We start from the raw sequence: 25,579 nt of genomic DNA, 5'->3' as shown, positions 1-25,579 counted from the left end.
CCCCCTCCCCCCAATGCTGCGGCCCTGCTCTGGTTAGAGCAGCAGGATCACAGCGTTTTAGAGGGTCACAGAGGCTGAGTGGCGGGATTAGAGTTCAAACCCGGAGACTGTGTAGCCCCCCGCACCCACGCATGTGACCGTGCCATCCAATTCTGCTTACTGAATTGAGGGGCACTGCCACACAGGTGGGGCAGGGCGAGGACCAGCTTTGACAGCCCAGTGCACTGCCTTGGAGTTAACCTAACAGATAGTGTCTTTGTTGGTCTATTTCTTTCTTTTAAAGATCCTATTTTTAAGTAATCTCTACACCCAATGTGGGCCTTGAACTCACAACCCTGAGATGAAGAATCCCACCCTCCACCGACTGGGCCAGCCAGGCACCCTTGCTGGTCTATTTGTTTGGTGTCCTGTGGAGTCCCTTTATACTTTACGGAAAAAAAAACAAACAAACAAACAGATGACTTGCATTGTTTCCACAGTAGCCAAGTCCTTCTGCACATGTGGAATTGGGCATTAAAAATAACAAATTCCCGAACTTTCTAGGTCTTACTCTAGGATTTTCTTATTACTTGAATATACAGAGTAACATAGTACTGTAAAATATACTAACTTTTAAGTAAAGTTTGCTTCTCTCCAGAAGAAATTGCCACTTCAGCGCTGTTTTCTGTTCATCCGTCATTGTAAGAAACTCATTCACCTGGTTAAAACGATCAAACACACATTTCCGAAGTCTGTATAAATAACTCATCTTGACAGCAATGTGGAGCTTCACTTTGCTCACTTGACTGGGATTTTATTCACACAAGTGACAGCTCAATTCTCTAAATGGAGGAGAGGTCAGAAAGGCTCTGAAGGAAACCCCTGAAGGGAGTCAGGTGGCTCAGTCCAGAAAACTCCCCTTCACAAACTAGAAACCACTTGGGACCGAGGTTTAATGGTAAACTTCAGGAGCGGGTTCTCACCATAAAAAACACATGCCTGTCATCAAGCCCACACGCCCCTAAGTCTCTGCTGCCGTCCCGATGGAGGCCACCGTGTGCGCTGACTGCATCGGGCTCACTTTGCGCAGCTGGTCGTGGCGCGTCGCCAAACCCTCCTGTCTCACCACCGATCGGCACCCCCCAATGTGCTGTTCTGCCCCCTGTGACTACAGAGAAGGTCTTTCTCCACTGCAGCCAACAGCCTCCAACACCATTCCCAGCAGCGAGATCAGCGGTGATTGGCAAACGTGCAATTATTTCTTCACTAAAGCAATGCGTGTTTCCATCAAGACTGATTTTTTCCCCCAGACCTCTTTATTAATGACTTAATTTCTATCAAATGTCCACTGAAATAACCTATGTTTGGGGGAAGAGAATTCAATCTGGAATTATTTCTAAACACATGTTCCTTTCTGCTACTTACCGTGCAGCCTAAAGTCTCCTCTGCAACACCTCCCGTGAGGCTGCAGGCATGGAGGGTGCCTGTGTGGTCAGTGACATCAATTAGCAAGTGGAAGCTGCGAAAAGCAGATTTAAGTTCCAAAGAATCTCGGTGGCAAGCAGTGCAGGGGCCGGATGCTTCCTTCATAACGTATCCACAGCCTGAGCTGAAAAGAAACAAAGACAGTGATAACAGGTGAGGGCGTAAATGACCAACCTGATCTCTAGCTGAAGAACCACGTTCCCTTAAAAGTCTAAACCAGAGGAAGGACTTCCGGAGCCCTTAGAGCAACGCAATGCCAGACGGACGGGAGAAGCAGGCAACACCACAATTTGCGGTCAATCCCATTTTCCACTGCCCTGCATCCCCCTGCTGGGGCTCCTTCACCCCTTCCCTTCTGCAGACAGCGGCAGGACAGGCTCTCAGCCCTGGAAATCTGTCGCGGCCTATTCCTTGACACTGCAGGTACGTCCGTCTAGTCTCCCTGGCTCAGGGCGCTGAGGGCAAGGATCATGTCCTGTCCCTGGAAAGCCCGGGTTCGACAAATGCTCACATGATGCTTCTGTACTAGGCCTCCACATGTTGACAGAAAAATCCTAGGGGTGGTCAAGTTCACACCCTGAATGCTGTTAGTACTGCCAGGAGCCCACTCTTCTCTCTTTAGGGGAATTACATGCCGTTCCATATGTTTGGAGCAGTCTGCTTTAGCCACTTGGAACAGAAAGACCGACTCAAGTTTCTCAAGTGGAGGGGCGATCTGAAGACGGTGCTTTCTTGTCTGCACACGTATCACTTTTAAGCTAAATTTCAGATGCTTTTCCGCACGTATCAATATTAAAGATACAGGAAAAAATGAGAAAGACATTAAAATTTTCAAAAAGTTTTTGAAAAATATTTTTCAAAAAGTAAACACCTGACATACATCGCCACCTCCACACTGGTTTCTTCTCAACTTTAATACCAAATCATAAAATGTTTTTAAAATCCATAGATCAGTATCCTGACTGTGGTGGTAGATACACAAAGCTACACATGTAATAAAACTACATAGAACTTCACACACACACACACAAATGACTGCATGTCAGTCTGGTGAAATCTGAATAAAAATCATCAGATTGAATTAATATCAATACCCTGGCTAAGATGTAATACTATAGTTTCATAAAATGTTACCATCGGAGGGAAGTGGAGAAAGTGTCCATGGATTCTCTTTATTAGTTCTTACAACTCCATGTGAGTCTACAACTATCTCAATAAAATTTTCAATTACAAAAATTCATAGTAACGTCCTAGATGTTTCTTGCTAAGCATCTTTTGGCTAAGATTATTAAATCTACTGGCGTTTGCTTTTGTACAATAACTTTGACCTAGGAGAGGCTAGAAATCATATTTACCATGTGGCTGAAAATAATTTTTTTTAAGAGAGAGAGACGAGGGAGGACAGAAAGGAGGGAGGGAGGGAGGGAGAGAGAGAGAGAGAGAGAGAGAGAGAGAGAGAGAGGGAGAGAGAGAGAAACAGAGAGAAATACCACAAGGAGCAGAGACAAAGAGAAGTAGGGCTCGAGCTCATGAACCATGAGATCATGACCTGAGCTGAAGTCAGATGCTTAACCGACTGAGCCACCCAGGCGCCCACAGCTGAAAAGAATTTTTTTTTAAATGCTAAGGGCGTCTGAGTGGCACAGTCTGTTGAGTGTCTGACTCTTGATCTAGACTCAAGTTGTGACCTCACGGTTTGTGAGTTTGAGTCCCAAGTCGGGCTCTGTGCTGAGGGTGTGGAGCCTGCTTGGGATTCTGTCTCTCCTTTGCCCTGCCCCTCCCCCATTTGTGGGTATGCACATGTGCTCTCTCTCTCTCAAAAATAAACAAGGAAAATTTTTAAATGCTGTCACTTGTCATCTCAGTTCGAAGTTTCTGGCAGTATTATATCTTTTTATTTTGTGACTACAGAAACACAGCAAATCAAATTTTACCTTAAAAGACAATTATAGGGGCACCTGAGTGGCTCAGTCGGTTAAGCAGCTGACTCTTGATTTTGGTTCGGTCATGATCTCATGGTCATGAATGGAGCCCCACATCATGCTGAGCATGGAGCCTGCTGGATTCTCTCTCCCTCTCTCCCTGCCTCTCTCCCTTGCTCTCTCTCTCTCTCAAAATAAATAAACATTAAAAAAGAGAGAGAGAGAGAAAAAGCTTGGGCACCTGGGTGGCTGGGTTGGTTGAGCGGTCTGACTTCAGCTCAGGTCATGATCTCACGGTTTGTGGGTCTGAGCCCCGTGTTGGGCTGAGCTCTCAGCACAGAGCCCGCTTTGGATCCTCTGCCCTCCCCTCTCTGCCCCGCCTCCATTTTTGCATGCTCTACCTCTCTCTCAAAAATAAATATTTAAAAAAAAGGAACTTTTTCCCAGCTAGCTCAGTCAGTAGAGCATGAGACTCTTAAAAAAAGGAACTTTTTGTTTAAAGGCAGTAATAGGGGCACCTGGCTGGCTCAGTTAGTGGAGTGTGCGACTCTTGACCTCAGGATTATGGGTTTGAGCCCCACACTGGGTATAGGGATTACTTAAAATCTTTTTTTAAAGGCAATTATTGGGGCACGTGGGTGGCTCAGTTGGTTAAGCATCTGACTTCAGTTGAGGTCATGATCTCGCGGCTTGTGAGTTCGAGCCCCATGTCAGGCACTGTGCTCAGAGCCTGGAGCCTGCTTGGGATTCTGTGTCTCCCTCTCTCTCTGCCCCCCACTCATTCTCTCTCTCTCTCTCTCTCTCCAAAGTAAATAAACATTAAAAAAAAATTTAAGACAATTATAATCTTTCTATCTAAGTAGTCTGTCTTGGAAACTTAAGTATGGGTTATTCATTTATACCTTTCGTTCAAATATATACCCACTGTTATTTCAAAGAATATCTTTGACTTTTGTAGGGCTTAAAATTTATTAACATTAGTTGGTCTTTATTTCTTACAAGAATGACTTTGCTGACAGTAATATGTCTGCTTACCATCGGCATCGAACAACAGTTGTGGTTGCACCATCAATGTTCAGCGTAGAGATATGAGCATAAAGAATCCCGTAGAAAGGGTCAGCTTTCCCTTCATTCTTCAAAGCTTTTACCTTTAATTGTTCAACTGTATAGACATCAACTATTGCATTTACTAAAAATAAAAAGTAATTAACAGCTCTCTATGTATTCAAAGAACTCCAAAGGATTGTATCCAAATAGAAAAACTATAAAGTTCAAATGAGAACGTGTAACAGGTTCAGTTAAGTAACAGAAAAATCATTATATTGCTATATTTAAACCTGATTATATAAATGGACATAACAACAAAAAAATAAGCAAAAAAAAAAAAAAAAAAAGGAAAAGAATGGGAATTTTAATTCATTTTATTTCATTGAAGACTTTCTGGTCATAAGACACCAGTAAAAGCGTGGGAAGGCAAGCCTCAGAGTGGGGCATGCCAGCAATCTGAGAGGATAAAAAGGACTCCTATCTACATACATAAATAATTCTTAAAAGTGAGTAAGAAAAAGACAGTCAACTCAAGTTTGTAGCTCCCATGAGACTGGCAAAAGGTTTTAGAAACCTCTAAAAGTTTTATACAACCTTTTAAAAAGTGGAAATATAGCAGTTACAGAATAAGAATATGGTATCTTTTACTGTGTAAAACAAAGTACTTCCTTTTAAAAATCCAAATAACATTTAAAGGTCGCTTACAATTTATGGAATCTTTCAGATAACTGTCGATTTCACCATCCAGAGGATTTGTTTCTTTATTCTCTCTTATAAAATTCAACAGGATGTTAGCTTCTGGTGTATCTTAAATCAAAAATGCACAATAAGTGAAAAACAATGAATCACTTTTTAGATAACTGCAAGTGATCCAAAATGATTTTCAATAAGTAAAGGCATATGAAAACACAAATAGGATATTGTGCAGCCATCAGCAATCTATTCAGTGAAGAGATGTAGACCAGACAGTTAAAGGGCAGCTTACAAAACTATGTGGAACAATTTCCTTTAAATTAAATATACACACACACACACACACACAAATATGCAAGGTTATCTGGAAGAGTATGTATCAAAGAAATGATTCTCTTGTAAAATAGAAGGAGTATAGGTGTTGTTTTCCCTTTTTGCTTTTAGTATTTTCTGAATTTTATATGCATTTCTTTTCTGATCAGAAAAAAATTTTTAGGGGCACCTGGGTGGCTCAGTCGTTTAAGTGGCTGACCTCAGGTCATGATCTCGCGGTCCGTGAGTTCAAGCCCCGCATAGGGCTCTGTGCTGACAGCTCAGAGCCTGGAGCCTGTTTCAGATTCTGTGTCTCCCTCTCTCTGACCCTCCCCTGTTCATGCTCTGTCTCTCCCTGTCTCAAAAATAAATAAAACGTTTAAAAATTTTTTTTAAATAGATTAAAAAAAAAAGGAAAAGAAAAGAAAAAAATTTTATTTGAAAGCCTTGCTCCTCGACTTGGATTACAAGTATTCTCAGGAATAGTCAGAATATGTACCAGAAGGTTTCCGTGTGACCCCGACACCTTCAGCCCAAGCCCCCAACCTCCAACACCTGCCGACCTTTCAGCCCTCCCTGACCCACTCCAACACTCTGTAGACCTGCCATTGCAGGGGGCCCCTCCCCACTGAGCCCCGGGGCAGAGGCAGGCACTTATCCCTCGCTCCTGTTCAACCAGGAGTCCTATCACTGAGCTTTCACAGAACCATCCTGAAATTCCTTGTGAGCAGCGCTTCTGCCTTTCTAGCCCTGAGGCTCTCATACCCAGTACAGTGACTGTCCTTTCACTCATCTGACCATCCATCCATCGTGTCCGGCCTTGTTCCAGAAAGGACTCACATCATCTCAGTGCTTGGCAAATAAAAGGCATTCAACAGATATTTGTAAGTGAGTGAGTGAATGAATGCGTGTTTCAGAACCACGGACGGAACTGCGGCACTGGAGACAGGGGCAGGGGCTGGACCGAGGTCACAGAAATCCAACCACGGCCCCCACCCCCACCCCCTACCCCCCTGCAGGCGTGGCTATGAAGATCCCTGCCGACGACAAGGTTCTCAGGCCTGTGTGGTGGACACTCACAGGGCAGAGAAAGCCATAAGCAAAGCTAGGATGACAGTTTAAGCCAGTAGAGGTTTTTAATTTCTACTTGGCTGGAATAGCCCAGGAAATTAGAAATAAGGGTGATTAAATATGCACATGAGGCACGCCTGGGTGGCTGAGTTGGTTAAGTGACCGGCTTCACCCCAGGTCATGATCTTGTGGTTCGTGGGTTCGGGCCCCACGTCGGGCTCTGTGCTGACAGCTCAGAGCCTGGAGCCTGCTTCAGATTCTGTGTCTCCCTCTCTCTCTGCCCCTCCCCTGCTCATGTTCTATCTGTCTCAAAACAAACATTGAAATTTTTTTTGAAATATGCACATGAAAATTCACACACCCTCCTGAGTACTCTCCTTTTCTCTTTGAGAAACAGGTGTCTATTCTAGTGATGCTGGCATTGCTCAAACACTTTGACATTTCACCTTTGCATCTGTTTTCAGAACCAAATAGACAACATCCATTGAATATGTGTCTCATTAACTTAGCCTTGAGTTTTGTCCTAGTGAGCTTGATATCCTTTTCCAACAGACAAACCCAAATGTCTTTTAGAAATTTTCCCAGGCCTAATTTACCCTTAAAGGATGGAGATTTTTTCATCATTGACATTACTCTATATAATACTATTAAAACTATTAATATTGATAAATTATTAAAAATAATAAACCATAGTATTCCCCTCAAGGAAAGAAATGGAAAGAAAAGGAACCGAAGAGTGCAGTCTTGTCCTAAATGTTGAGAATAGATCACGGTTGTGCCACCATCGATTTATGAAAAGCAGCTAGAGCGATCCTTTTAGTTCATAGAAAATGCCACCTTCTGCTCCAAATCCTGACCTGGTTCCCCTTCCCTATGACCTCTCATTAGCCTATAAAGCCTTCTTGAGACCCACCCTCCCCTCCGACCTTGACACCTCCTCCTGCCTGTGCTCCATCAGCTGCAGCCACACTGGCCTCCTTGCTGTTCTGCCCACAAGCAGGCTCCCTCCAGCCTCTGGGCCTTTGCACTGGCTGCTCCTCTGCCTGGCGCTCTTTCCTGTGGTTAACCCTCTCACTGCCTCACCACGTCTCTGCTCAAATATCACCTTCCCAAGGAGGCCAACCTGCCCTATACCCACCATGTCATTCTGGCCCCTCCTAACCCCATTCCTCTTTTTCTTCTTAAATACTTCATAATCCACAGATGTGTCATCTTTGTTGTTTCTTATCTCTCTCTCCTGCTAGAACGTGAGCATCACGTGGGCAGAGACATTTGTATTTTGTCACTGGACCCCAGGAGAATTCCTGGCACACAGCATGTGCACAGCAGACGAGATCTCAACAAAGGCAAGCCAGGGCACATCACATCACCTTCCACAACACCACTTTCAGGGACACGGCGTCCCTGGGCAGATGTGCAAGGTCCAGTGCACTTACGGAGACAACAGAGTCTTGTCGCTTTAGGTCATACTTTAAAAAATTCTGATAATGGTTTGCTCAAAGACAGAAAATTGCTTTATAATTCCCGGTCAGTGTCGATGCTCTGTTAGTGGCCGGCAGAGTGAGCTGCTGTTCGAGAGGGAACGCTGTCGTATTTACATCTTCCTGAGATTGTGAAGGGTCATTCCGGCTCTGGTGCCAGGCTAAGCATTCTATCTGCAGTACAAAGTGCTCTGAGGGTCCTTAAAGGCACCAACCCCTCACGTCTCCCCAGATCCCGCTCCCCAGACTGCATGCTGGACTAAACTGTGACTGCTTTCAACATCCACGCCCGTGGGCCTTAGGGGTATTTCATTCATGCTATGAACTAATGATACTATGTATATGTTCTCAGTACTCCAGTATGAAATTATTTGAATATAGTAAAACTGAATTTATTTTTAAAACAGAAATTTAGGTAATCCAATCAATAGCATTGATCTCTCAGAAATCATTACAAGAGATGATAGTCTAAAAATGAATCTAGTTTTTCACATTTCTTTAGTAAAGACAGCAAAGAGATAGCTTGCTGCAAATTTAAGAAATATAAATGTAAAGCAGATAAAGCAGTTTTCACTTTTAATTCAAATGAAATCCAAGCATTGTTTTCATTCTTAAATATACTGCACAAATACTGAAATGTGTCAGACAGACATTTCCAAAGGGATAAGAAATTTCAGATAGCCTTTTACCTGGATTAGTTGTAATAATGGTTTTTGAGATTACTGTTGCTGTCATGCAGTTCCGAAATTTGTCAAAACTTATTCTTACATCTGAGGCAAATATTACTGTTTAGGGGGAAAAAGCCATTTTAAAATTATTATGTGTGGGGGGGGGTATAAAAAATGACAAACAGTGAACACAATCATCACAGTATCATACCTGTTTCTCGTGGCATCCAGCTCTGTGCAACTAGAATAGATTCATTATCCCAACTGCATATTTTTAAAAAGAAGCAAAAGTCAAATACATCAGGGAAAACTGGCAGTGACCACTTTATTTACCAAAAAAAGAATGTCCTAATGGCTGGAGTTAACGATTCCCCAAGTTATCAAGGCACAAGTTAAGGATGCTGGCTTCTCCTGCATTTTGCAGGATACACGGTCTATTTCACAAAGCATTTAACAACCGCGTGATAAATCATTCCTTTGATACTATTCATCTTTAACAACTTCTGCCCCATCAATTCCATCTTTGCCCACTACTTAGGTCACTCCAGGCGAGTTAGAACTGAGTGACTACAAATTGAAAGCCTTTAAAGTCTGTCAGACCATTAAGAGAGGGCTCCCACATTGGATAAACTGTTCAGGGGACCTGATGGGTTGAAGACCTGTTTCACATTAATGGGTTTGTTTGTTTGTTTGTTTGTTTTGGTTCCCTGGTTTCTGGAGTCTAGATAATGCCACGTCCTACCCTACGGTGCCCCAGGTGCAGCCTGGGACCACACTTGCTTTTCTACCATCTTCCCACAGCCTGACTCCAGGCCGCTACCCAGGCAATCAGGGAAAATCTGGCTGGTTTATTACCAATGGGACCAAATAAATCATTGTTTGTTATAAAGCAGAGAACAAGAATGAACCAGTCACAGTGGAGTCCATCTAAACAATCCCGTGCTGTCTAAAGATCTCATTTTAAGTTAATCTTACAGCAGAGAGTGTAACAAGTCAATGTACAAGAGCAAAGCCTCCAATAATTATTTCTCTCCAATCATTACCCCTCTCCTACTATGAAATCCATCATCTTTTTGGTGAAACAAAAGCATTCTGTCTTGGTGATAACAGCAGGGATTTCAGTTTGGAACAGATGTGGGAGGTTACCATATCATTGTAAAAGAAGACTCCGTCTCATCATAGAGTTTCACCTCACACCTCTGGCCTCTTCTTCGGTCTGAAGTTGTAAAGCATTTTGGTTCTCCAACCTTAGGAATGGAAGGAAATAATTATTCTTCACCTATAGTTGTAGAGGTACTTAAATGTTTGTTAATGGAAGTACTCAAATCTTTATCTTTTAAATATCAAATTAAAATATCAAAACAGAATCACTACTATATATTTGGTGATTTTAAAAGAATCTTCTATCTAGGGGTCACCTGAATGGCTCAGTGCAGCCTGCTTGGGATTCTCTCTCTCTCTGTCTCTGTCTCTCTGTCTCTGTCTCTGTCTCTCTCTCTCTCTCTCTCTCACACACACACACACACACACACACACACAAACATTTTTAGAAAGCATCTTCTGGGGTGCCTGGGTGGCTCAGTCAGTTAAACGTCCGGCTTCGGTTCAGGTCATGATCTCACCGTTCGGGAGTTTGAGCCCCACATCAGGCTCCGTGCTGACAGCTCAGAGCCTGGAGCCTGCTTCAGATTCTGAGTCTCCCGCTCTCTGCCCTTCCCTCTCCCCCCGCTCTCAAAAATAAGCAAACATTAAAAAAAAACTTTTTTTAACATCTTTTATCTAAACTAGTTATATTTAGCTGAAGTTATAAGTTACACACTTTGATTGAAGAGAGGTACAGAAATATGTGCTTTAAGACTATGGGATGTTTTCAACATGTCAAAAACAATGCTCCAAGACAAGCCCCTGGGTGGCATCTAGGTGGACTGAGGATAGAAAGTATACTTTCAACACCCTGTGATCCCCGTGGCTTGGCTCAGAGCCTGGCATGGAGTATATGTGACTGAATGAGCTCAGTCTTCCAAGGCCTCAGCAACCTCTTCTTGCTAGCACAGGTATGGTATCAATGCCTTCTTTGCCGCCTCCATAGGGATAAGGTGGTGAGGACCAAATGAGGGACGTAGGGGAGGGCAGTTTGACCCCCATCTCGTTTGACCCACATTGCGGATAAGAAGATCACGGAAGTGGAGGTAAGCTCAGGGGCCCTGCTGTCCCCCCAGGGAGTTCTCAAATTTAAGAGCAGGCCCCTCTGACAGCCGCAGAGCAGTGGCCCAAGCATGGGCAGTCAGCCGGCTGCTCCTTAAGCTACTGTCACCACTGCATCTCCTGGCAGGGCTGAGCTCCAGGGGAAGGAGCTGAGGAAAGACACAGCTGCCAGCAATAGAGCAGGATCTAGAAGGAAAGTCGGAGGAAAGGACAGCCCGAGGAGGACAGAGGTCTGACATACCACAGCACACAAGAGAATTACAGGAAAAGGCCTCTAAAGTGAAGAGAAAGAGGTAAGAAAGAAGAGAGAAAGGGTTAAACAAAAATGTGAAGAAAAGGAAATGAAAGAGGGACGGAAGCAAAATGGCAGAAGAAAGAATGGGAAAACAAAGAGGTAACATCATCCTAGAAAAGAGAGTACCAGACCCACGGCGGTTAAGCAGGAAAAGCTGTTACAGGCTTCTGTTTATACTCGATACTGAGTTTTAGAGAATTCTTACTACATTGTAATATAATGGCATTATATGGAATTGCAGGGAAATTGAGATCATATTTCGCCTTTACCTAAGAAGCTAAAATTGCCCAGGGCGCCTGGGTGGCTCAATTGGTTAAAGGTCTGACTTAGGCTCGGGTCATGATCTCAGGGTTCATAAGTTCAAGCCCTGTGTTGGGCTCTGTGCTGACAGCTCGGAGCCTGGAGCCTGCTTCAGATTCTGTGTCTCCCTCTCTCTGTCTCTCTGTCTCAAAAATAAGTAAACATTGAAAAAAAAAATTTTTAACAAGATAAATTGCCCAGAAGGAGATCTCTCCTATTTTTAAAAATATTTTTAAATGTTTATTTGTTTTTGAGAGAGAGAGACAGAGCATGAGTGGGGCAGGGGCAGGGGCAGAGAGAGGGAGACAGAATCGAAAGCACACTCCAGGCTCTGAGCTGTCAGCACAGAGCCTGACGTGGGGCTTGAACTCAGGAGCTGTGAGATCATGACCTGAGCCAAAGTCAGATGCTTAACTGACTGAGCCACCAAGGCACCGCTTCTGTTTTTCAATATTTTCATATAGGGTATTTATTCCTCTGATCTGAATTATATTGAGGACTCACTCTGTGGCAGGCACTGTGCTAGGCTGGGGCTAAGGTGGACAGCAAAGCAGACGTGGCTTCACCATCACAGGTCTGTCAACAGGGAGAATCAACCCTGTCATTTAATACAGAAAAGCAATGAGCAATTACTTACAACATTATCTACATTATCTTCAATACCCAAGGCTATTTCATACATATACATATATATATATACATATATATATATACATATATATATATACATATATATATGTATATATATGTATATATATATATGTATATATATATATGGTCTTTGACTATCATCACTATATATACTGAGGAATTGGTCTTGCTCCTTTCATCTTCTTCATGAGCTTTTTTTAGTGAAACTTTTTTTTTTTTTGGTAGGCTTCACACCCAGCAGAGTAGCTTAAACTCATGACCCTGAGATTATGACCTGAGCTGAGATCAAGAGTCAGATGCTTAACTCACTGAGCCACCCAGGGGCCCTGAAACCTTACTTTTGAGATCTCTCTCTAAATGCTTGCCAAGTGACTAGTCTGACCAACAGTTTGAAACTCACTGCAGCAACTGTGAGAGAGAGATGATGATGTGCCATTGGTGAGGGGCTCCGCAGCACCCCACGACGCCTGCATTAGGTCACAGACCGGCCACACAGTGGATATTCTCACCCCCATCTCAGGATATCACGAGCACACACATGAATGGACGACATGAGTTTTCCAACTTCCACTCCTTCAGGAGACTTCCTGCAGATCTTCAAGTCAATGAATTTACCCTTTCCATTCGTGTCTTTATTTAACCCAAGTATGAAAAGCTCTCATACAGATAGATCATTTATGAGTGTGCTGCATTTCACACTCAAATATGATTTTCTTTTGCTACTCACTCACAGATAAAATGCTACTTTGATGTTGAGGAGAACTGGTACCATTTTCTGAATTCAAGTGACTATGGATCAAGAAAATTTACTCCAACTGGTTAATACTTTCCAAACAGAAATGCAGTGATAGGACTCCCTGCCAAAGAGAGGTTGGCTTTGTTGAGGCTTTAACTCACCGACCTCACAGCTGCAAGCACGTTAATAATCTTTCCATCCAGACTGTGTCCATTTGCAACAATATCACCCAGTGAATAGTAATCACGAGACTCTTTAATAGGTAAGTATATCAGAGCAAGGAGCTTGGTGTCCACTTCATAACTGGAACAAACTTTTACGGTGGAGTGATTCTCACTGAGCAATAGTTTACAGTTGCTAAATTGTAAACACACACAGAAATCGTTAATATCAAGTGACTTTCTAGTAGAAAAATATTTCCAGGTTCACATTAAATTATCTTTTTGCTTGTGACTTAGACTATATCAACACAATTTGTACCCTCAGAAACAGTGAAAAATGTTGTACAATATTTTTTGTCTAAAATGTATTTTCATTAAGAAAATGTTCTGATGACCAATCCGTGCCTGAGTTGTAAGCATACGAGTTTCTGACCTTGCCCAAAACTCTGAGCTTCTGGTTTGTTCTCTGTGAAACAGGGGCATAAAAGTACTCTGAAATGTCAGGGTGGGGGTGTCCCATCATTGCCATCTCTTGACACCCCCTGCCCTGCCTGCATCAGGACCGTGCATAGCTTCTTCCTATGATGCTCTCTGTGGAGTAGATGCCCAACATCTACATACTGAACTTGAATCGAGGTGCTCTCCCCGTGCAGCCAATCAACTCCCAAGTCCCCTCCGGGAGCCTCTGTCCAGCCCTCTAACCCAGGCCCTCTTCCCACACCCCCCCCCCTACTTCTGTAGGGTTTTATCTTATCACTTCTCGCCCCAACTACTGCCTTGTCTCCTAAGCTTCCTTCCCCGCTCAGGTAGCTGAAGTGATGTTCCTCGACCACAAATATGAACATATTCTTTCCCAGCTCAAAGACCTTCTGGGCTAGCCATCGCCGGAGAATGAAGTTGGTAGGCAGGCAGGCAGGCAGAGCTGCCTGTGAGGTTTCTCTGCTCTTCTCTCCAGCTTTCCCTCCCACTGCTCCCTGCCCTTGCCCTGTATTCCAGCCACATCAGATACTAGATGATGAGAGTGACACGTACACCTGCACCCGCACTAGTTTTTAGACCAAATATAGTCAAATAGCAACAGTTTCCTATGCTTCAACCTACTATTAATTGTTCTGGAAAATGCCAGGAGGTTTCATGCTTGTTCCCTCTACCAAAAACGCTCTTCCTCCTGACCCTCCCTCCATCCATTCATACGTTCATTCCATAAATATCTGCCGAGAGCTATTATGTGCCAAACCCTAGTCTAGGCAGAGGGAATACAGTGGTAAGAAGACGGACAAGACCTTTGATCTCATGGAGCTCACAGGTACGAGTGGGGGACAGACAGCAATGAAACCATTTCAGATCGCAGGTTATGATGATAAGGGCAAAGGGCGAGGTCCCAGCGAGGGACTGGCAGGGCCGCTAACACAAAGTAAATGGAGAAGGCCTAAGGAGGTGGCGTTCAAGTGGACACTTCACTGAGGAGAAGGAGCAAACGTCCAAAGCAGATGAGAGGAGACTGCTCTGTGCAGAGGGAAGTGAAATGCATGTCGTGTCGGTGCACGGAGCCCAGTGTGTTCAGAAAGTGGAAAGAGATCTGTGTGGCTGCACAGAAACGAGAACTGGGGTCTGGTATATGACGAGGACAGAATGGAAGGGGGGAGGGTATGTGTGTAGTGGGACTCTGTCCCACTGACAGCCCTGTACCAGCCTCACCTTTCTCTGGAGAACCGTCCTCCATCAGAAATGCCAGCAGCGGGGAATGGAACGCCGCCAGTGGCCTGCGAACACGGGGCCCGAAGCCCACTGCCCTTCCTTCAGGGGTGCCACTCACGTTCCAGAGCTCCCTCCTGGCTCCGGTCGAGCCGCCTCTCTGCTCTACCCTGACCCTATTGTTACAGGCGGCCCCTGACAGCCACCACCTGCACACAAAAGCTCCTCCTGGCTCTGCTTCCAGACAACACGAACTAAGAGAGTAAGGCATGTAGCCAGAGTCATACCTTTTTGCTATGACACATATACAGGACTTACAAGATTTAGCTCTCCTTCCTGTTGCTCAGCTTTAATGTGACTAGAGTCAAATTTGTCTAAATCTAAGCACGAGAATAAAAGTAACAAAGCCAGTTTTCGTGTACTCCTGTATCAACGTCCATTACTTCACAATCAAAGGCAAATACTGTGAGGAAGAACTAAACTTCTAATTTTCAGGCTGAAGCCTCTACCCTCAGTAAGCCCTCTGCTAACCTGACGCACAGGCACTTAACGGCGACGGTCACTCTCGCACAAAGGCGTTGACTCTGTGCTGGAATATTTACCCAGGAGTTGCCGGGCTGAATTTTTCTTCTCTTTCTAATTCCTTTCGTTGGATGAGAGGATTTTCAATGATCACTACAAGAGGAGGAAAAGATACTATTACAGAAGAGTAACTAGATAAATAAAGAACAGGTATTCCTAACAATGAACATTACAATGTTATTTCTAACTTCTGAGTCAGTGTTACCCATCCTTCATGGTCCTTTTCTTATGGCACCGTGAGGCACAGAAGCCCAGGGTTTGACCATCAGTTTGATCCCAGATGACATTTCTTATGTTTTGGGTTTCAATCCCAACTGATGACCTGCATTAACATTGCTTTGTTGACTAGTCACACTCAGCATGTGATCTGGTCATGACTTGCCCTTCCATAAATCGTATACTTTAAGTGAACTTCACCCCATTCACTGTCGCCTTGGGAAACGAGAGCCTTGGGGCAGAAAGAGCGATACAAAATCCACCTCCTGATTTCAGTTCCACGACTCATCAGCTTTATGACTTAACATTTTAGGGCTTCTGTTTCCTCATTATGGGCTACATGAGACCTCTCTGTGCTGTTTTGCGAATTCCTCACGCAACCACTCCATGATGATCCCTTTTTACAAATAAAGAAATCACAGAGGTTAAATAACTTCCTTAGGTTTTATATCTAGAAAGTAGTAGAGCTAGACTTACACTTGTTGATCCAAAATTTGTAATCTTTTCACTCCACCACACTGAGATCCTACTTAGCTTTATCATTATCGTCAACCTTAATGCTTTCAGAATCCCTTATCTCATTCACCCTCACACCCATCCACATACGGTTTAAAACCAAAATATACCTTGAGCTCCACATAACTAACGTACTGGCATTCATCCAAGAAATGTGTCTCACTGTCCTGGGCCCTGTGAAGTCTGCACAGTTTTCTGCCTTCAGAGTCCACATGTTATCTCTCAGTTACAGAGACACTACAAACAATGCTGCCAGCTCACAAGACAAGGGAATAAATGTACGAGTAGGTGCTAAGCCACAGGAACACGTAGTACCCTGCTGGATGCCGCAGCGCTGGAGAGGAATAGTTCAATTATGTGCACTACTCTTCCCCTTTTTTTCCTACCACGAAAGAGGGCTGGTGTACGTGTTGTCTCCCGCACAAGGCTGGAGCTGCCACCCACCGGATGACAAAGTTCTGCACTGACACCAGGCGCACAACCTCATTTAACACTCACGAGAATCTACAGGGCACTAGTGCATAGTTGAGGCTCAACAAGGTTAAGAAATTTCCTCAAAGCCATGATGTAAATGAGTGTTGGAACCAGGATTTGAACCCAGATCTGTTTCCAGAGTCCTTGTTTTTTATTACAGTACACTGTCCCATCAGAGGGATCCTGGGATGGGCAAAGGATACCAAAGACTTGGTATTTGAATCTGAAAGCAAAGCTTCTTAAAGTGCCATTAAAATTCAAACATTATGTTTTATCAAAAGCTACTTGGCAGCCTTATCATGTTTGTGGAAAGACACATGGCTATCGCCACAACAGGTATTGATGCAAACTCAAAAAGGAAAGAAACCAAAGATCGTAAAGCTACCTGGTAAAAATACGGGAGTATCACATTAATGGATTTCAAGCAATGAAAAGCTGCACGCCTTCCTTCTGATAAGGTTCTTGAGAATTAGGAACCGTGTTTTATTTTGACTCCCTCAGATACATCACAGGAATAATAGTCTAACAGAAACAGTTTAAGAACCAGTGCCCACTTACCACACTCTCCAATCCTAAAGCTGTCAGAAAGAGATCTGATGTAGCCTTCGCTGCCCCAGGATGCTGCATTTACAAAATGGGCTGGTGAGTCCCGGATGGTAAAACTGAAAGTGTACCTCTCTGATCCAACATCTAAGGGAAACCAATGCTTTCATGTTTCAAGTGAAAACTCTTAAGTTTGAATAAACAGGACCATTATGATAACAAACATACTCAAACACATGGTAAAAATATTATTTCAGATACAAATTCTACGATGTTATGCCTGTATGAATCTCAAAGCTGCCAGTCGGTAACTCCCCTCACGACTGGCCCCTCTGTTCTCTTTCCCCAGTTACCTGTGGATTTCGAGGGAAATGACACATAGGCTTGAACCATACAGATAGTAGCTTAGGTTCTGCATTTCTCTCTTACTGGTATTATTTTAAACTAAGTCGTAATTCAGATCTAAATTACTTCAAATAAATAAATGTGTGCTACCAAATGCGCCACTAGGGGTCAGCAGGAACATCTTTTCCCCCTGAAATAAAATTTCTTCCCTGCTTTTTTGCTGATTAAAAAAGCAATACAACCGGGGCGCCTGGGTGGCGCAGTCGGTTAAGCGTCCGACTTCAGCCAGGTCACGATCTCGCGGTCCGTGAGTTCGAGCCCCGCGTCAGGCTCTGGGCTGATGGCTCGGAGCCTGGAGCCTGTTTCCGATTCTGTGTCTCCCTCTCTCTCTGCCCCTCCCCCGTTCATGCTCTGTCTCTCTCTGTACAAAAATAAATAAAAAACGTTGAAAAAAATTAAAAAAAAAAAAAAAAAAAAAAAAAAAAAAAAAAGCAATACAACCATGGGATGCCTGGGTGGCTCCGGACGGTAGAGTAACCAATTCTTGATTTTGGCTCAGGTCAAGATCCCAGGGTTGTGGGATAGAGCCCCGCGTCAGGCTGTAGAACCTGCCTGGGATTTTCTCTCTGTCCCTCTCCTAAACTCACTCTCACTAAAACAATTATTTTTTTAATTTTTTTAAAAAAGTGGGGCACCTGGGTGGCTCAGTCAGTTAAGCAACTGACTTTGGCTCAGGTCACGGTCTCATGGTTGGTTCGTTGAGTTCCAGCCCCATGTCAAGCCGTGTGCTGACAATTTGGAGCCTGGAATCTGCTTCAGATTCTGTCTCCCTCTCTCTCTGCCCAACACCCACCCCCCCCCCCCAAAAATAAACATTAAAAAAAATGTTTTTAAATACAACCTAACATACGTGTATAAATTACAGGTATCTACCAAACTGTTATTAGCGTTTACCTTCGGGAAGGAGACTAGGTTCAGAAGAGCTGGGGGCTGAATTAAAAAGTTCATTTTTCAACTATATAACCTTCTGTAACTGCTTGAATTTTTAGTGAAAACATATTAATACATGTGTAATGTTTCCTTAAAGTCAGTAAGCGCGCCTTGTCTCCAAAAGGAGTTTTGTGCATATACGCATAAAAAGTAGTCAAACACCACAGGAACAGCCCTCTACCCTCACAGTCTGATAGGTAAAAATTGTATTTCACTATTGTGATTTTAGCAAATGTTTAAATACTGACATTTTTCTAATTCATGTATTTTAAGTTATTCCTTTTAGAGCTTTGAAAACAGATATATGGACTTGCTCAAACTATTCAAATGATAATTCTATCTAATTAATCATGATGAAATAAGTGAAGGTGTAAACAAGCATGGGTGCAAGACGACATCTTCATTATTTACATCAAACGTAAGAATACCGCATGAAATACGGGTGCCTGAGTGGCTCAGTCGGTTGAGCGTCTGACTTCGGCTCAGGTCATGATCTCACAGTCTGGATGTTCGAGCCCCGCCTCGGGCTCTGAGCTGAGTGCTTGGAGCCTGCTTCCGATCCTGTGTCTCCCTCTTTCTCTGTCCCTCCCCCAATCCTGTGTCTCCCTCTTTCTCTGTCCCTCCCCCACTCACGCTCTCTCTCCCTGTCTCCAAAATAAATAAACGTTAAAAAAAAATTTTTTTTTTAATTCCATGAAATAAAAGAAAGCTACCATGAGTCAAAAAAAGATAGGCATAATTACTCAGGTGATTCAAACAAAATTTCTGTCTAATGAGAGCTCTGACCTCCCTCCAGCTGTCCAGAAGCACTCAGACTGCAACCTTTAACACGCAGCACTGATGTTTGAAAAGCTAACAGTAATGCGTCGCTAGTTTTGGCATTTTATATGGTATTGTTCTGTGTCACCTACAATAGTTTGAAAACGAGTTGATTTTGAAAATCTAATTTTAGTCTTGGATTATGTTTTCACAGTCCTAAAAGCTTTACACAGGTCAAACAACTCAGTGAGAACCACTAAAACCAAAGGTAACTGTATTTTCCGCATACAAAAAATGGATTTTTTCCACTGGGTGGTCTGGTTGAATAAATATGCAGATGTGCTGCTGGACTTCTCTCCCTCAACACGACTCTATCATGACACATCCGTGCTCAAACCCCCTGTCCTTTGTCATGTTCTGTCTTAGCTGTACCTGTGTATGTGCACCTCTGAGGCTGAGAGTGATCGTTAAGGTAGAGTCCTTACTATGGCCACACAGCTGTACATGTCATTAAAAATGATTTTAACGTCCTTCCACATATGGCCTTAAATCAAGTACTTTACCATACAATAGAGAGCATGGCCATTGCCCTCAAGGAGTTCAATGGGCATGAGAGGTTCAATAACTTAAATATACTTTGTTGCAGTCATAAGCCACACTTGATGAAAAATGAAGCAAAGAGTCAACCAGAACTCAGCTTTTTCTGTCCGGAAAGCCTTTGACATCTGTTTTCCCAATAACTATACCAATTATTTTCTGAAAAACAAAAGGGTTATAGAAGACAAATATTAAACACAGATGTAGCTGGTAAATTTAATTTCATGGACTTGTTATATTTTACTGGCTCTAACAAACATTTTTGACTAGGAGCCATTTAAATATATTTACTCCAGACAAACATCTAAAAGAACTTCATAAATGTTCAATTCCACCAGGAATAGTACGAAGCAATAAGACAGTTAACTGCCACTGCAAATATAATCATTTAATACTTAGCAAGTTTCTACTTTACTTTCAATCACTAGGTGGAGCGCAGTCACTGCCCATTGCTATCCATTCTTACTGAATTCATTCAAAACACATGTATATACAGTTTTATTTGCCGCGGTCTTCAAAGCTTTCCTTAATATAGGACTTTCTAACAAGCCACATAAAATTGCTTAGCTTTGTAATCCAAACATGCTAAACGGTAATATAAATTTGATTGTAACAAAACTTGTATATTAATGCTAATAAATCTATGCTCTGCACTCCTAGATCTTAACCTTAAAGATATTAACATCTCCTTAAACATTTTAACGTTCTCTTTAGTGACTACCAAAGAAAAATTGAAAAAGTACTTTAAGAAGTAAAAATGTTTTCCTGAAAAGATAAACCTAAACTTACATTACTAATTCTAGCAGCTGATTTTAACCCTGCAATAATCTTACATTTAAAATATGTTCATACTTTCAAGACTACCACATTCTAGCTGAGCTATTAACTAGTCTCACTACATTTAGACACACTGCTATTTCTTAAATTCCATATGCATGCAGATCTCACCAAATTTTGTTGTAAAAATACACCTAATGGAAATATCAAGTACAACTTTCTAACCGATGAGGAAATTAACAAATAGCTTACCTTTCAAGAAACACTATAATAGCAACAATTATTTTTTAACATTAACAAACTTCTCATTACACATTATTACAGTTACAAGTAAATTTAATCCTATTTTAAGAAACCGGGTTTGTAAATGCCAGATATAAACAACAGATTTGCTAGGGCAGGGAAGGTAAGGGGGTGTGACTACCTTACGATAATAGGATTCCATCTCGATTTTGTGTGACTAAATAAGTCTTCGTATATTTGAAATGATGGACTCCCCCTGCAGCCCTTCAGTAAAAAATGAATTTTCACATAATATTTCACAACTATATCTGTCGTGTACCTTTAGGTCATAAAAGGAGCCTATTGATAAGTATTTAAATGTATAACTTAAGTAGTTTGGTCAGAGAGTAGATCTTGCTGAGTAAAAATGTTTTAATTTTATTATGCTAAATTGGAGCTGTTAGTAAATATTTAATTAAAACAACACAACTCAACTTATTTTGAACAATTGCTAATCAGACCTACAATGTCCTACCCTCTAACCAAAAGAGAGACTAATTTTCATGTCGCTGACATAAATTCAAAGCGGTTTAGGGGTACCTACTATCTAATAATGGTACTGATGCAGTGAGTATCTTGTCAATTATATAAGCACGTGTCAAGTCAATAATGTGGATGGAATATAATGTTACCAAATAGTTTCATTAGAGACCCAAACCGCTAGATCTTGAAACCTACCAGGTTAGCCATATTTGGATACAGATCTGCAAGTGCCGTGAACGTCTTTGATGCAAAGGAGTTGGCCATTCTTTTACCTACATTTCAGAAAACATAACTTGAATGCATAAATTAAATAACCGAAAAAACCATGAAAAGTGCCAAGATTTTAAAAAATCGTCTAGGAAAGCCTCAGATTTTTTATTCAGTCTTTGGGTAAAGTTTCTATTTTAACAGTGATACATAAGTCAGTACAGATCAAACCTGTAAAAAACATGTTTCCAAAAGTCCTTTTACAGTTTTGAATGATATAGTTAGGTTGTAACTTTTAACTTTCACTTCCCCAAAACATGTAAATTTAGCAATTTTTGAGCACCCTGCAAGTTTAGAGTTTCAGGTAAAGATGATTCAGTGGGACACTTGCAGACTTAAATATTTATTAGCATAAATCCTACTTTTGGAAATACAGCAAACTCTGTTGGTAAATACCTCAAATCTGGTTACACTGTGTGTGGGAGAGGTAGTGTTTTACCCACATCTCTAGATGGGAAGCTCCATGAGGGAAGGATGGCACCTCGGAGATTTTCATGAGTGTATTTCAAGGCTACCTTGCACATAAAAAGCACTCAATATCAAATGAATGATATCAAAATATCGGATGTAGCTCCTCCCTCAGGGTCATCACTCACTGTACTGTAAGAGGTTTCAGTGTAGCGACCTTTGTCAGCTGCACCGAACTGGTAATTTATTCAATTTCACTTATTTACGTCTGATCTGCCACAGGCCCTGCATCAGGATGGGCAGGGCTGGCAGCTGGTCCCTCACCCAGGAGCCTCAGAGCAGCAGTGAAAACAGAGGGTCAGAGGTAGGACTGGATGTGTACAGCCTCAGGGCCACGGGTCCAGATCCTTGGCAAGGGTAGAGGGAACACGGTGCCAATGCCACGGGGCACAGCTGGGGAGTGCCTGCTCTGAGCTGGCTCTACACTACAGACATCAGACACAGCAAGACAATCTCGGGCTGCCCTACCCCCCATCTCCCAAATTCCCCTTCCTGAGCTCAGGGCCCTCCTCCCACTTTCAAAGGGCAACCTTCTGGGGCGCCTGGCTGGTTCAGGCAGTAGAACATGCGAATCCTGGTCTTGGCGTTGTGAGTTCAAGCCCCATGTTGGGTATAGAGATTACTTTAAAAAGTAAAAAGGCAAACTCGGTCAATGAAAGATGATTTCTAAAAACAAAATCATCGGGGTGCCTGGGGGGCTCAGTCGGTTGAGCTCTGACTTCGGCTGGGGTCATGATCTCGCAGTTTGTGAGTTCGAGCCCCGCGTGGGGCTCTGTGCTGACCGCTGGGAGCCTGGAGCCTGCTTCCGAGTCTGTCTCCCTCTCTCTCTGCCCCTCCCCCACTCATGCTCTGTCTGTGTCTCCCTCAAAAATAAACATTTAAAAATTAACAATAAATAAACAAAAGCAACTAAGAAAAATAAAAGGCAACCTCCCTCCGGCCCCTTGTTTCAGGCCTCGTGAGGGCATGGCTGGGCCCTGGGCCCTGCTGCTGGCTCTAAGGCATCTGGCTCACAGCCGGACCCTCAGGACAAACCCTACCAACCCTCTGAATTTGAGGCCATCGTCCCCAATTCTGAGCAGGCTTGGATGACAGTCAGGAGCAGAGGGGGGGACGGGCCCTTGCCACACACCCCGCTGACTTTTTTCTCCGGAGCCCAGAAGGGGTGTGTTACTCGGGAAGCCTGGGTGCTAGGGGCGGTGCGGTGGAGCCAGCCTCAGACTCGGCTGCCACCAAATCCTGTCCTTCGAGGCACTGATCCCAAACCACCCGGCCGGCCCTGCGCATTCTCCCAACTGCCTCCTGAATCCGCTGGCTTCCGCCACCCCCCTGACCTCCGGACCCCTCTCTGCCTCCCCCTCCCTCCCCTGACCTCCTTACTCCTCGCTCCCTCCACCTTTGCCTCCCCCTGACCTCCTTACCCCTCTCTGCCTCCCCCTCCCTCCCCTGACCTCCTTACTCCTCCCTCCACCTTTGCCTCCCCCTGACCTCCATACCCCTCTCTGCCTCCCCCTCCCTCCCCTGACCTCCTTACTCCCCCCTCCCTCCACCTTTGCCTCCCCCTGACCTCCGTACCCCTCTCTGCCTCCCCCTCCCTCCCCTGAACTCCTTACTCCCCCCTCCCTCCACCTTTGCCTCCCCCTGACCTCCTTACCCCTCTCTGCCTCCCCCTCCCTCCCCTGACCTCCTTACTCCCCCCTCCCTCCACCTTTGTTTGCCTCCCCCTGACCTCCTTACCCCTCTCTGCCTCCCGCATCCCTCCCACGCCCTGCCCTGCCCTGCGCCACGACCCTGACCTCCGTACCCCTCTCTGCCTCCCCCTCCCTCCCCTGACCTCCTTACTCCTCCCTCCCTCCACCTTTGCCTCCCCCTGACCTCCTTACCCCTCTCTGCCTCCCCCATCTCTCCCACGCCCTGCCCTGCGCCACGACCCTGACCTCCCTGACCTCCGTACCCCTCTCTGCCTCCCCCTCCCTCCCCCGCCCTCCTCCATCCCCCTGACCTCCTTACTCCTCCCTACCTCCACCTTTGCCTCCCCCTCCCTCCCCTCTCCACACCACAGAGAACTCCTTCAACACTTCGCTCGGTCGCACGCACGGAGCTCCGTCCCAACGCGGAGGTGCAGCCCTGGAACGTCCAGCTCATCGGGCCTCTGCCAGACCACGCCCCCCAAAACCGCTCAGTCCCCCCGACGCGACCCCGGCCCCCTGAGGAGCCCCCCAGCCCTCCCCGGTTCTTCCCGAGACAGGCTCCGCACATCCTGCCATCCCAACTGCCTGTCTCCAGAGAACACCGCTCCCGCCGCCCTGCCCGCGTCCCCGCCCGCCCTCGGCGTCCCTCGTCGGCTCCGCGACGCCCGGGCGCGTCCCCACAGCGCCTCTCGGCTCGGCTGCGGGGCACAGGTGCACGGCGCCGACCAGCGAGCCCCGGGGCCAACTTAAGTGGTGCCGCCGCCGCGGTCCGCCGCACCCCCGCCCCGCCGCCGGCCACCCTCCGTGACACGCGGCCGCCGAGTCCCCTCGCCGCGACGACAGCGCTTCCGGCCAGCTGGCTTCGCGAACCCCGCTTCGGAAGGCCGCGCCCCGCACGCAGGGGGAAGCAAAGGCAATGAGAGCCGCGCGACTCGAACCCCGACTCGCCCCGCGCGACGCGTCGCCGCAGGCCCCTCGCGCGCGCCGCCCCTCCCAGACCGCGCCGGTCCGCGCGCTCGGGGTCCCAAGGAGTGCCCTGCGTCCCCGGCCCCACGCGCCCGGGCCAGGCCGGCCGGGGCGCGACCGCGGCTTTCACCTCAGCCGCCGCGCCCCGCGGCTCTTCGCGCCCTCCCTGCCCTCGCTCTGCCGCCTCTCCACAGCGCGCGGCGCCGCCCGCCCGCCGCGAGACCTTCAGCGCAGGCCCCGCCCCTAACGGCCTTCGCCCCGCCCTACGCCCCGCCCTCCCTCGCTCCGCGCCTCGCCGCGCCCTCCACCCTGGCGCGTGCTCCGCCCAGCCCTTCGCTCTGGCCCCGCCCCGCTCCCTCCGCCGCTCGGAGGGCCCTGAGGTCCCGCTCCGACCGCGTCTGGTGAGGGGCGGGGCTCCGGGAGACTAGAGCGTGCGCGGCCCCCCGGCTCTTCCGTCCCCGCTGGCCCGGACAGCAGGCAGGGGCGGCGGGGCTGCGGAAGGTCGGGCGCCTGCGCACGCGCGTCGGGAGCCCAGCAGAAGTCCCAGGGTCCCAGGACCCGGCTGGACGAGGCTCTGCAGGTGCGCGTGCCTGTGCCTGAGGGTGCGGCCGCGGGAGGAAGCCCCCCCGGAGAGGAGGGCGCGGGCGGCCCCGGGGCGCTGTCTCCGGCGTGTCGGGTTGGGGCGGGGCACAGGTGCCGACCGGGTGGGCCATTACGGGTGCCGGCTGTTGGGCTCAGGTGAGCCGGACAAAAATTGCCGGCTCTTCGTGATTTTCATTACCACCATTTGGAAATCCCTTTAGTCTAATGACTCATAAACGAATTATTGTTACTAGAGTACAAACCAGGGGCAAACGAGTCAAGATCCGGCAACTAGAGCTATTAAGTTTGTCCACGTGTACCATTATTGAAGTTGTTGAGT

At 45.6% G+C, this 25,579-nt stretch overlaps 1 protein-coding gene across 4 annotated transcripts in view; it reads right to left on the bottom strand.

The window, feature by feature from the left end:
• The window catches only part of MEIOB (meiosis specific with OB-fold), a 28,128-nt gene extending 3,264 nt beyond the window's left edge, over positions 1-24,864 (bottom strand). Inside the window, exons 1-13 of one of the 4 annotated variants that reach the window (XM_042922310.1) lie at positions 24,788-24,864; positions 21,461-21,537; positions 19,825-19,882; positions 17,048-17,179; positions 15,304-15,376; positions 13,007-13,202; positions 9,805-9,905; positions 8,870-8,922; positions 8,680-8,775; positions 5,139-5,240; positions 4,422-4,575; positions 1,405-1,588; positions 611-697 (exon numbers count right to left, since the gene is read on the bottom strand). In XM_042922310.1, coding sequence (XP_042778244.1) covers positions 611-697; positions 1,405-1,588; positions 4,422-4,575; positions 5,139-5,240; positions 8,680-8,775; positions 8,870-8,922; positions 9,805-9,905; positions 13,007-13,202; positions 15,304-15,376; positions 17,048-17,179; positions 19,825-19,882; positions 21,461-21,529 — 1,305 coding nt within the window. In that variant the 5' untranslated portion in view covers positions 21,530-21,537; positions 24,788-24,864. Of the gene's footprint in view, positions 1-610; positions 698-1,404; positions 1,589-4,421; positions 4,576-5,138; positions 5,241-8,679; positions 8,776-8,869; positions 8,923-9,804; positions 9,906-13,006; positions 13,203-15,303; positions 15,377-15,805; positions 15,897-17,047; positions 17,180-19,824; positions 19,883-21,460; positions 21,538-23,132; positions 23,337-24,787 lie in introns of those variants that run through there. The other 3 variants (XM_042922312.1, XM_042922311.1, XM_042922313.1) reach the window with 3 other exon arrangements.
• Positions 24,865-25,579: the final 715 nt, after the last annotated feature.

Source organism: Panthera leo, chromosome E3 (assembly GCF_018350215.1).
Source record: "Panthera leo isolate Ple1 chromosome E3, P.leo_Ple1_pat1.1, whole genome shotgun sequence".
NCBI classification, from domain to species: domain Eukaryota; kingdom Metazoa; phylum Chordata; class Mammalia; order Carnivora; family Felidae; genus Panthera; species Panthera leo.
This window is presented reverse-complemented; position numbering and strand designations above follow the sequence as displayed.